The sequence below is a fragment of the Natrix helvetica genome (genome assembly GCF_964273705.1).
Source record: "Natrix helvetica genome assembly, chromosome: 12".
Lineage (NCBI taxonomy): Eukaryota > Metazoa > Chordata > Lepidosauria > Squamata > Natricidae > Natrix > Natrix helvetica.
This window is the reverse complement of record NC_138556.1, coordinates 15534244-15547068: the sequence shown is the minus strand read 5'-3', so window position 1 is coordinate 15547068 and position 12825 is coordinate 15534244. Positions and strand designations below refer to the sequence as shown.

At 42.3% G+C, this 12825-nt stretch overlaps 1 protein-coding gene across 3 annotated transcripts in view; it reads left to right on the top strand.

Annotated features, from left to right (window-relative positions):
• MYO5C (myosin VC) overlaps window positions 1-10728 on the top strand; it is a 46515-nt gene extending 35787 nt beyond the window's left edge. For all 3 annotated transcript variants that reach the window (XM_081964470.1, XM_081964469.1, XM_081964468.1), the window contains exons 33-41: window positions 119-206; window positions 677-775; window positions 1990-2144; window positions 3135-3224; window positions 4219-4369; window positions 5917-6199; window positions 7455-7629; window positions 8176-8256; window positions 9034-10728. In XM_081964470.1, the coding sequence (XP_081820596.1) occupies window positions 119-206; window positions 677-775; window positions 1990-2144; window positions 3135-3224; window positions 4219-4369; window positions 5917-6199; window positions 7455-7629; window positions 8176-8256; window positions 9034-9186 (1275 nt within the window). In that variant the 3' untranslated portion in view covers window positions 9187-10728. The remainder of the gene's footprint in view (window positions 1-118; window positions 207-676; window positions 776-1989; window positions 2145-3134; window positions 3225-4218; window positions 4370-5916; window positions 6200-7454; window positions 7630-8175; window positions 8257-9033) is intronic.
• The last annotated feature ends 2097 nt before the right edge of the window (window positions 10729-12825 follow it).

Genomic DNA, 12825 nt, shown 5'->3' with positions numbered 1-12825 from the left:
CCCAAATATTGTCTGTTCGGTAAGGATACAGTTGAGAGAAAAGCCATTCCTGGAACCGACAAAGGGCATTTTAATGTGCATTTTTCTTCCTCGACACCCCCCCCCCCCGACATCTTAGGATCTAGAAGAAGAGCTGGATAAAAAAGACCGGTTGATAAAGAAACTTCAGGATCAAATCAGAACTCTTAAAAAATCCATTGAGACAGGTAGGAATTTTTCACGTCTAACACTTTGTGTTTTAAAATTCAATTTTGTGACACCGGTCAAGTTTTTTCCCCCCTGGAAGTAACTATATTTTATAGAGACGCGGTGGCTCAGTGGCTAAGATGCTGAGCTTGTCGATCAAAAAGTTTGGCAGTTTGGCTGTTTGAATCCCTAGCGCCGCATAACGGAGTGAGCTCCCGTGACTTGTCCCAGCTTCTGCCAACCTAGCAGTTCGAAAGCACGTAAAAAATGCAAGTAGAAAAATAGGAACCACCTTTGGTGGGAAGGCAACAGCGTTCCGTGTGCCTTCGGCGTTGAGTCATGCCGGTCACATGACCATGGAGACGTCTTCGGACAGCACTGGCTCTTCGGCTTTGAAACAGAGATGAGCACCGCCCCCTAGAGTCAGGAACGGCTAGCACATATGTGCTAGAGGAACCGTTACCTTTAACTCTATTTTGATACTGAACAGGTAATGAAGAATCTCCATCTTCTGTGCTGAGGGAATACCTGGGGATGTTGCAGTACCGAAAGGAGGATGAGGCAAAAATCGCTCAAAAACTGATCCTTGGTACGTCCGTTACATTTTTGCATTTCCGTTGAAGTAAACCCAGGCCAAACCCAACCCAAGATGTGAATGTTTATTAAAGACTTTGGGCTGTGGTCGGTCCTTACATTTTTCCTCTTCCTTCTTGTGGTCTTCCTTTTAAAGGCATCTAATATTTGTGTAGTGGGGAGAGGTCTCCTATCTGTGTTTTTCCCCCCTGTAACTTCTCTATAAACTGTTCATTCTTCAAGCTTAGACCTTTGGAGGACACCAGAATCCTGAAATTCCTTATCCTTCTCTGATCTACCATTACTGTAAGTCATATCTGAAAAACAATCAAATTGTTACTGAGAGTTTCCTCCTTCCTTCCTTCCTTCCTTCCTTCCTTCCTTCCTTCCTTCCTTCCCTCCCTTCCTCCCTCCTTTCCTTCCTTCTGTCCTTCCTTCCTTGCTCTTTTACTCCTTCTTTCCTCCCTCCCTCCCATCCTTCCTTCCGTCCTTCTGTCCTTGCTCCTTCCCTCCCTCCTTCCATCCCTCCCTCCCTCCCTTCCTCCTTTCCTCCCTCCCTCCCTCCTTCCCTCCCTCCCTCCTTTCCTCCTTTCCTTCCTTCCTTACGTCCTTGCTCCTTCCCTCCCTCCCTCCTTCCCTTCTTCCCTTCCTCCTTTCCTCCCTCCCTTCCTCCTTCCCTCCCTCCCTCCTTCCCTTCTTCCCTTCCTCCTTTCCTCCCTCCCTCCTTCCCTTCCTTCTGTCCTTCCTTCCTTGCCCCTATCCTCCCTCCTTCCCTTCCTTCCTTGCTCCTTTCCTCTCTTCCTCCCTTCTTTCCTTCCTCCTTTCCTCCCTCCCTCCTTCCCTTCCTTCTGTCCTTCCTTCCTTGCCCCTATCCTCCTTCCTTTCCTCCGTCCCTCCCTTCATCCCTCGCTCCTTCCCTCCCTCCCTCTCTCCTTTCCTCCCTCTCTCCCTCCCTCCCTTCTCTGAACACTGTTCAGAAAGCATGGAGACCTTGCAAATCCACCCCTTTGGGCAATTTTAATCTAATGGTCAGGAGGCTTGTAGCTCAACAATATCTGGATAGGGGGCGGAGCACAGCTTTTCCAAATCTACCTCAAATAGCAAATGAAAAATAAAAATGAAACACTCTCCAGACCATCTGCTTGAAGGCAACCTTTCCCTGAAAAAGCTCTCAACCTCTTTTAGTGCCCATTGAATCCTGAATTTATTTATTTTTTTGTATTCCTGCAGATCTGAAACCCCGCGGAGTAGTCGTTAACATGATTCCTGGCCTGCCCGCTTACATCCTCTTCATGTGCATAAGGTATGCGGATTATTTGAATGACGACAGCATGCTGAAGTCGTTTATGAACATGGCCATCAATGGCATAAAGCAAGTCATTAAGGTAAGCATCACTTGAGCTGAGCAATCGCTTTGGTTTTCGAAGGGTTGGGGAGGCAATTCTGTGGGACTGTTTACCAAATAGAAACCTCCAGCACATTTGGTCTAGTACAGGGGTGTCCAAACTTGGGAACTTTAAGACTTGTGGACTTCAACTCCCAGAATTCCCCAGCCAGCATGGCTGGCTGGGGAATTCTAGGAGTTGAAGTCCACAAGTCTTAAAGTTCCCAAGTTTGGACACCCCTGGTCTAGTAGGAAGAACACAAAGGTGTGCATAGCTACAGTGACAGCTGGAGTCTCAGATTGTATAAGCGGTCCTTAAGGTACAATTACAATTGAGCCCAACATTCCCATTGCTAAGCGAGACACTTGTTGAGTGAGCTTTGCCTCATTTTACAACCATCCTTGCCACAGTTGCTAAGTGGATCGCTGCAGTTGTTAAGTTACTAACACAGTTGTTAAGTGAAATATTACTGACCGAACCATATTATAAAGGGACGCGGTGGCTTAGTGGCTAAGATGCTGAGCTTGTCGATCAGAAAGGTCGGCAGTTCGGCGGTTCGAATCCCTAGCGCCGCATAACCGAGTGAGCTCCCGTTACCTGTCCCAGCTTCTGCCAACCTAGCAGTTCGAAAGCACGTAAAAAATGCGAGTAGAAAAATAGGGACCACCTTTGGTGGGAAGGTAACAGCGTTCCGTGCACCTTTGATGTTGAGTCATGCCAGCCATCTGACCACGGAGACGTCTTCGGACAGCGCTGGCTCTTTGGCTTTGAAACAGAGATGAGCACCGCCCCCTAGAGTTGGGAACGACTAGCACATATGTGCAAGGGGAACATTTACCTTTACCTTTTAGTCTTAACTTTCAATCAGAATTGGGACCAGGATTTCTGTTGATAAGCAAGTTGGTTGTTAAGTGAGTTGCACCCATGTTGTTGTTTTTTAATTTGTGCATATAAAAATATAAAATTAAAGCAAAGTGTGCCATCATTTAGGAACATGCCGAAGACTTTGAGATGTTATCCTTCTGGCTTTCCAATACCTGCCATTTTCTTAACTGTTTGAAGCAGTATAGTGGGGAAGAGGTAAGATGATCTCCATCCTAGGCTTGTCTTTATGAACAGTTTAATACACCGTCCTGGTATTTTGTTGGTCTGCTGAAAAGAACCACTTCTTTAAATTAGATTGTTGTTCTCACATTAGATTGTATTCAATGGCACTTTGCTAGCCATGCACCCAAGGTTTTCAAGCTGGCATTTCATTAATGTCTGTCTCTGCCATGGGTGATATTTCCTGCCAGTTTATGAGCTGAGAAAAAGGGGTACGACAACTTGTTCTTACAGGCTGAAGTGTCACCTCCGAGCTGTCAGGGTTCCAACAGATGCCCTAATTAAACCATGAGTGTCGAGCCAAGCTTCAAAAGAAATCCAGTTATTTATTAGGAGCAACATGTCCGCACGTACCCAAGTGAAGCCAACTCTGACCCCATGTAATTTACGGCCCAACTATGACCCTGTTTCCACCCTCCCCCCAGGGTGTGTCATAAATCACATTCTCCAACATAACCCTGGAACGCCTGGAGCAATTTCACTGACACTTGGTACACAGATGACTTCCTCTCCGGAAATAGGGGGGTAAAACTCTCCTAAGACCCCTCGGGCTGTGTGTTCTGTTAAGATACAGCCTGTTGTGCCTTAAAATGGCTTCTAATATACTGCCGTAAAATGGCTTTTACTGTACAGCTCAGTGGAGTTGCCATGGCAACTGCTTCACAAGAGGGCTCCCTCTGGTAAGGGGGAAGATCCAACATTAGAAATCACGTTTGGTCCTCACATTTCCCTCCTATAAATAAATAAATACCCGGGCAACGCCGGATTATCGGCTAGTTTTCAATAAAATTAAATAGAATGACTGACTTTGTAATTTGTTTATATTATATTATATGTACTAGAGAAAAAATATGCACAAGGATACTGTTGGCTAAGCTACATAAAAAGCTCTGCTCTAGCTCTGATAAATGTACAATTTGTTTGTGATCTTAATCGCCATATGTTGAAAATGCTGCAATTGACTTTCCAGGAATTCATGAAGCACAACACACCGCAACAAAATAAGAACAATCTGATCCACTTTGATCTGTCCGAATACAGGCAGGTCCTTAGTGATCTGGCCATTCGTATATATCATCAGTTTATCAGTGTAATGGAGACCAGTATTCAGCCAATGATAGGTAAGGGGTTAGATCAACATTCTTCCTTCCTTCCTTCCTTCCTTCCTTCCTTCCTTCCTTCCTTCCTTCCTTCCTTCCTTCTTCCTTCTTCCTTCCTTCCTTCCTTCCTTCCTCCTTCCCTCCTTCCTTCCTTCCTTCCTCCTTCCCTTCCTCCTTCCCCCTTTATCCATTTTCCTTCCTTCCCTCTCGCCTTCCTTCCTTCCCCTTTTATCCATTTTCCTTCCTTCCTACCTTCCCTCCATCCCTCCTTCCCTCTTTATCCATTTTCCTTCCTTCCCTCCCTCTTTCCTTCCTTCCCCTTTTATCCATTTTCCTTCCTTCCTACCTTCCCTCCATCCCCTCTTTATCCATTTTCCTTCCTTCCCTCCCTCTTTCCTTCCTCCTTTATCCATTTTCCTTCCTTCCCTCCCTCCCTCCTTCTTTCCCTCTTCATCCATTTTCCTTCCTTCCTTCCCTCCCTCCCTCCCTTCTTTCCTAACTTCAGTTCACCACCTTCTGTGATTGACTGGGCTGAGTAACTGGCCCAAAGTCACCCAGTCAACCTCCGTAGTTGAGGAAGTCCTCCACTCTAACCACTGCACCACACTGTCTGATGAACTGACTACAGAGGTTCATAGATCTTAACAGCTCTACCGAGCCAAAATCAACAACAATAGATTCTTTTGGGGTTTTTATTTTTATTTTTTGTTCTCTATATACATTTATAGGTTATTCACATAGTTATTATTCTTTTTTACATTCGTCATTCTTATACATTTGTCATTCCATTTAGAGGGCTATAATATACCATTTGGGTTGCTTTGTTTATCATCCCTCACCTGTTTTGAGGCCACCTTCTTTTCTCTTTCTTTTCTCCCTCCCTCCCTCCTCTACTTTCTTCCTTCCTCTCTCCTTTCACTTCCTTCTTCCCTTACCTCTCCCCTCTTCCCCTTCCTGCCCTCTCTCATCCTTCCATCTTCCTCTCCACACCTCTATCTTCCTTCCTTCCTCTTTCTCTTCTCTCCTCCTCTCTTCCTTTCTTCTTCTATTGTTGTAGGTGTCTCTTCCAGCTCTTAATTTTTATTTTCTTGGGGTGGTATTTCAACAGATTCGGATAGGGATTTATTTTGTTCTCAAAAGCAAGTTTCCCCTTCCAGAACAGTCTAGAAGCACTTAGAAAATGCATAGTTTGGTCATTAAACTGAAAGTCACCTCTGCAAATTTGAATTTGGCCACCCTGCTTTGAATAATTGATTCACTGATCAAAAGATTGCAATATGCTGCTAGGGCAAATGGAGACGCTGTCCATTTCAACAACAAAAAATAAAAAATAAACTGCCTGGCTTTTATCTCCATTTTTAGCATCCATGAATGACAGGATGCTAAAAACCAGTTCCCGAGGAAGCATCCTTCTCTTTTTTTTCCCTGGCGTAAACAGAATAAAGAGGAGGATATTTAAAGCACCGGTAGCAGATTTCAACCCCCCATTTCTTTTCCTTAGCTAAATGAAATCCTGATTATTTTACTTTTCTTTTTGCTTGCTCGCTTCCTGTTTTATCTTTCGACAGTGCCAGGAATGCTGGAGTATGAAAGCCTTCAGGGGATTTCAGGCTTAAAACCAACCGGATTTCGCAAGCGTTCTTCTAGCATTGATGACACAGATGCATACACGATGACCTCCATCTTGCAACAGCTCAGCTATTTTTACACAACCATGTGTCAGAATGGCTTAGACCCGGAGCTTTTGAAGCAGGCCGTGAGGCAGCTCTTCTTTCTGATCGGAGCAGTTACTCTGAACAGTCTCTTTCTCCGGAAAGATATGTGCTCTTGCAGAAAGGGGATGCAAATAAGGTAAACCTGCGTTTTGAAATGATGATGATGATGATGATGATGATGATGATGATGATAATAATAATAACAATCACAATCACAATCATAATCATAATAATATTTAAAAGAAAGTCAAGAACATCTATTAATCGAAGTAAAGAACAAAAATCTACTGAAGGCCCAACAGACGAAACAAGAATACAGAAAAGATGTGATAAAATAAAAAATGGAGAGTTGGCAGAACAAAGCATTGCATGGTCAATTTCTGGAAAAAATAAAAGATAAAGGGGACAGTGAAAAAACTTGGTTATGGTTAACAACAGGTACATTAAAGAAAGAAACAGAGTCACTAATCCTGGCTGCGCAAGAACAAGCTATCCGAACAAATGCCATTAAGGCCAAAATCGAAAAATCCTCTGATGATGCCAAATGCAGACTCTGCAAAGAAGTTGATGAAACTGTTGACCACATACTCAGCTGCTGTAAAAAAATCACGCAGACTGATTATAAATTGTGGCACAATTCAGTAGCACAAATGATCCACTGGAATTTGTGCAAAAATTATAATATTAAAACAACAACAAACTGGTGGGAACATAAGCCTGAAAAAGTCACCGAAAATCAGATGGTCAAGATCCTGTGGGATTTTCGTATACAAGCAGACAAAATACTGGCGCATAACACACCAGACATCACACTGGTTGAGAAAAATAAGGTTACAATCATAGACATCGCAATACCAGGTGATAGCAGAGTTGAGGAGAAGGAACATGAAAAAATCGCGAAATATCAGGACTTAAAAATTGAAATCCAACGATTATGGCACAAACCAGCAGTGGTAATTCCAGTGGTAATCGGCACACTGGGTGCTATTCCAAAAGCACTGGAATTACATTTAAAACAGTTAAAACTTGACAAAATCACCATCAGTCAAATGCAAAAAGCTGCACTGCTTGGATCCACACGTGTATTACGAAAATACGTTACGACGTCCTAGGCCCCTGGGTGGGGCCCCACTAGTAATCAATGCCAAATCTGGCGAATCAACTGGCCGCTGTGATACAATTGTATGATAATAATAATAATAATAATAATAATAATAATAATAATAATAATAATAATAATAATAATAATAATAATAATAATAATACCACCTCTCCATGGAACCGATCCCCGGTGCCCAAAAGATTGGGGGGTGGGTGGGAGGGAGGGCCCTGTTTTAAATTTAAAAGGGTGTTTTAAAGAAAAGGGCCGTTTTCTGCTTTCATCGTCTCAGGTGCAACATCAGCTACCTGGAAGAATGGCTGAAGGAGAAGAACTTGCACAGCAGCTCTTCCAAGGAGACGTTGGAGCCCCTTTCGCAAGCCGCCTGGCTGCTTCAGGTCAAAAAGATCACAGAGGAAGATGCCAAAGAGATCTCGGAGCACTGCAAGACCCTCTCGGCTCTGCAGGTATTGGATTAGTAAAAGGAGAATATTTGTTGCTTGGGGTTGAAACGAAGAGGTCCTTGGTGCTCTCTGAGCTTGGTTGTTTCCCGGCAGACATTTCGTTACCCTACTAGGTAGCATCATCAGGGCTAGAAGGAGGTGGGATTTGTGGAGTGGAGGAAGAGGAGGATTGTGGGGTCCCTGGTGCTCTCTGAGCTTGGTTGTTTTCTTGCAAACGTTTCATTGCCCAACTAGGTAACATCATCAGTGCTAGAAGGACATCTTGTCAGGTCAAACAGAAAGCAAACGCCCCACCCTTCTGGCACTCTTCTAAATGACCTTAAGTGCAGTTGTATTTACTATAAATATCCTATTTTAGGAGGGGCTGTATCATATATTAGTGTTGTTTTATATTTTTGATAGTCAAATCCATGAAGATTCTATTCTATTCTGTTTATTATTATTCTATTATTACTCTCCTACTCCTACTCCTACACTACTCTAGAGCAGTTTTATTTCCTGTTCAGACTGCATTTTGCAGATAATAATTTCTTTTAATTCTCCCCACAGATAGTAAAAATCCTCAATTCCTACACTCCTATTGATGATTTTGAGAAAAGGATCGCTCCATCCTTTGTCCGTAAAGTACAGGTATGATTTTAACTGCAATACAATACATTTCCCCTTGTATTTTTGGACTTTTAAGTTTTTAAATGCCAGACCTCTTGAGACCTGTTTGAAAAGTAGCATGTAAATGAAGGAAATAGATTTTTTTAAAAGTTAAAGCCTGCCCTAATATAATAAATGACTTTCTATAGGAGACTCAGTGGTGGGATTCAAATTTTTTTACTGCCGGTTCTGTGGGCATGGCTTTGTGGGCATGGCTTGGCTTTGTGGGCGTGGATTTGTGAGTGTGGCAGGGGAAGGATACTACCAAATCTCCATTCCCTCCCTATTCCAGGGGAAGGATACTGCAAAATCCCCATTCCCTCCCCACCTCAGGGGAAGGATACTGGAAAATCTCCATTCCCTCCCCACTCCAGGGGAAGGATACTGCAAAATCTCCATTCCCTCCCACTCCAGGGGAAGGATACTGCAAAATCCCCATTCCCTCCCCACTCCAGGAGAAGGATACTGTAAAATCCCCATTCCCTCCCCACCCCACTAACCTGCTTTCCAGCTCCATTCTGTGCAGGGCAACAAAAGAAGATCCAGCAATCAGCTGGGAGGCAGCAATAGATGGAGATGGGGCCAGTCTGAGGTGGTATTTGCCCGTTCTCCAAACTACTCAAAGTTTCTGCTACCAGATCGCCAGAACCAGTCGGAATCGTCGGAATCCACCTCTGATGAGAATGTACCCATATATAACTGCTTGAACCCGAGTATGCATCAACGCAATTGTTAACTTTCTCTTTATTCTAATTTCAGGGAATGCTGAATAATAGACAGAATTCCACTCAACTGATGCTTGATACCAAATACCTCTTTCAAGTCACATTTCCCTTTACACCTTCACTACATCCGCTGGAAATGATAGAAATCCCCAGCAGTTTCAAACTTGGCTTCCTAACTAGAATATAGTTACAAGAGCATAGAGCATTATCAATTCACTCTTTCCCAAAGAGCAAATGCAGACTGTTCAGTGATGCTTCCATATCAGCGTAAATCTTCTGACGAGGAGGCCTAGTTTGCAGCACTGATGATGTTACCTAATTCGGTAATGAAACGTCTGCAAGAAAACTAATTGAGCTCACTGTAAAGCTTTTTAAAATGGACATTAAGTCTGGGGGAGCAACATGGACTTCAGAATGTAAGAAATGGAATACTGCATATTTTGTTATCCTGCCTCTAGGCAGGCATTTCTTAAAACTTAGCAACTTTAAGGTGCATGGACTTCAACTCCCAGAATTCTGACTGGCTTGGGGAATTCTGGGAGTTGAAATCCACACTTCTCAAAGTTGTGAAACACTGCTGTAGATTCTTCCATATTGTATCAAGACATACCTAAATTTTAATTTATAATTGTATAAATTAAATTGAGAAATACATTTATAATGAAGGACTTTTTCTATAATGAAGGATTAAGGAAGAGCTTATTTTAACCTATGGCATTTGAAGGGCAGCTTATAGAATTGCACTGTTGTAAATATACAGACTAAGACAGGAGTTTTGTTAGATCTTTCGTGTGCGCGTGGCATGTGTATAATGATAGACGGTGCCAGAGATGAAATGACAATATTCCACTAGATAGTGATTGCTACACCGATAAGCTAACTTCCTACTTAGCTTTTTCTAAGTCAGCCAAAACTGGCTAAATGTGTATCTGTTACAACTTTCATCATTCAAAAATAAAATAAAAAAAATTAATCCTTTGTATATGACAATGGGGGAAGCCATTTATATGCACAGTGATAGAAAGATAAAACATTTCCCACCACTCAAGCGTGGAATTTGAAATTAATGGAATTGATAGAGACGGCAAACGTGATTATTTTGATAAAAGAGAAAAGTATAATCAGTTTTCTACAGTGGTATCTCGGTACTTCTCCTTAATTGGTTCCGGGTGGTGTGTGATGCGTACCAAACAATGTTTTCCCATAAGGGATAATATCACAAGTCGCAAGGCAGCTGACCCTGACAAGTTCTAGCTTATGCGTTGAGTACCGGAACAAAATGTTCACATCAAAATGAGTTGAGTACTGAATTTGATGAGTTTTACTGTACTCGGAGACCATTTATGGGCTTCTTGCTTGAGGAAAATGAAAATGAAGGATTAATTTTAGGGTTCGATTGTTTGTTATGATTATAGAAATATTGTGAATTGTTATTCTTGCTAGTCATGAATACTTATATACGGTACATGTGTATTGTATATTTTTTATGCTCACGTTTAAACTTAAGAGTAAGTGGTGTTTATGATATATATCTCCAAGGCTATTTGATTGTTTGATTTGTATACTTTTATACAATGTGTCATTGTTTTAACTTAAGAGTAAGAAGTTACTTTATATTTGTATCTCTGCTGAAGAAACTCCAAAGCCAATCCCTTTTTTCTTGTCACTTTTAAATTTCCGCCCCTTTTTGATCTCCTCCCCCCTAATGTTTCCTTTTCTGTTATTTTGAAATTCATCTCTTTTTTTTGAAATTCAAAGACGAAAAAACAACATAGGGAAGGTTTCCACTCTTAGCCTCCTCTTTGTCAGGGTTCTAAATAGCATCCAAAAGTAAAACAGAGTCCAAGGCAAAGTATTACTCAAAGTTCCAATTTATTAAGAGAGCACATCTGGGAAAACCCAAATCTGAAAGCTTCCCGGTTTTCCCCACTTAGTTGAAAGTTGAAAGATCTTGCCCCCCCACACCCACAAGCCCATCACATGGTCCAATCTCCCACTGCCATGCTGGCAGTTCCACCCATCCAGTTCGAGTCAGGTGCAGAGGTGCAAAGACAAAGGATGACCTTGGCTTTCTAGAAAGAATTTTGTTATGGCTACGTATCATCTAACTCCGTACAATCCCCTCCTCCATTTTCCCCACAATAGAAAATGCGTAGTAGAATAACAGAAAGTGTGGCAGGCCAAAGATCCAAAAGAAAAGATGACCCTCTTCACACCTAAGTTACAAACCTTTCTGCATTGAACTGATGATGTTTTCACTCCAGGTGAAACACACACCTTAATTCAAGCGGTCCCAATTTCTCTCTTGCGTTGTCAGAAGTTTTCTTTAAATCTTTTATTTCGGGGAAAGGTGCATAAATCATATAGATCTCCAGAGATTTGCATGGGAACAGCCTCTTTCTGAGTTACAAATCACATTCACCCATGTTGGCTAGATTAGGAATGGAGTCCCAAAGGTGCTTTTTTTTCAAAGATACAACTGGACTTTCTGGAGGTTATTTTTGAAGACGTTTCGCTTCTCATCCAAGAAGCTTCTTCATCTCTGACTGGATGGTGGGGAATGGAAGGATTCATATTCCTTGCATGTAGCTGAAGTCAAAACTGAAGAAGCTTCTTGGATGAGAAGCAAAACGCCTTCAAAGAAAAACAAGAAAGTCCAGTTGCCTCTTGAGAAAAGCATCTTTGGGACAACCAGGAATCTGGATGATGGAGAATCTCCATAGTCAATTAGAAACTTCCCACATGGCCATTGCTGAGGGATGTTGGGCAGGGCACGGTGCAAAATTTGAGGCCAAAGAAAGGAACATATTCCAGTCTCACTGAATGATCCATTTCCTAGAATTTTAGTTAACTGTTTCAACCAATTGCAAGTCTCTGGAACTTCAAGCAGCATTATAAGGTCCTTCTATAGGATGCAGGGCTGCTAAATCCCTCTAAGAAGATTAAATCAGCCTTAAATTCTTCCTTCTGCATTTTAAATAGCCCACTGATTAGCTTGTTGCTTTCCTAACACTTCAAGGAATCGCTGTGGGTGAGAAAAGGTAAGAAATACTGTTTTGGATTACAAGATTAAATTATCTATAGAATAATGCTGAAGTCGTTTCCCCCCCAATAAAGTCTGGTTTGTTTTCAGTTAGGTTTGGTACCTTACTTGTCCAGACAAACCTTCTGAAAATGGCTTAAAATAAAATAAAAACTTTCCAGTTGCAATATATGCAATGTGAAGGTTGGACCACAAGAAAGGCCAAAGAATGGAGGCCTTTGAACTCTGGTGCTGGAGAAGACTCTTGGGCTGCAAGGCAATCAAACCAGTCAGTCCTAGAGGAGATCAACCCTGACTGCTCTTTAGAAGTCCAGATCCTGAAGAAGAAACTCAAATACTTTGGCCACCTAATGAGAAGGAAAGACTTACTGGAGAAGAGCCTAACGCTGGGAACGGTGGAGGGCAAAAGAAGAAGAAGAAGGGGACGGCAGAGAAGGAGGTGGGTGGATGGAGTCACCGAAGCAATTGGCGTGAGCTTAAATGGACTCCGGGGGATGGTAGAGGACAGGAAGGCCTGGAGGAATGTTGCCCATGGGGTCACGATGGGCCAGACACAACTTCGCAGCTAACAACAACAAAAACGTTACCTGCAAGGATTTTGAAAGGGTCGCTAGAACAACAAATGAACCTGAATACCTACAAAATAAAACCAATGTTTTCCTAAGACTTGTTTCACTCACTATTTATTTGTACCTGGTCAATTGTGTAGTTAAATTTGTGTTCTGTTTATTTTTTAAAGAAAGTTTTATTTTCAGTTGTTCCACTGTACCCCACCTAGAGACC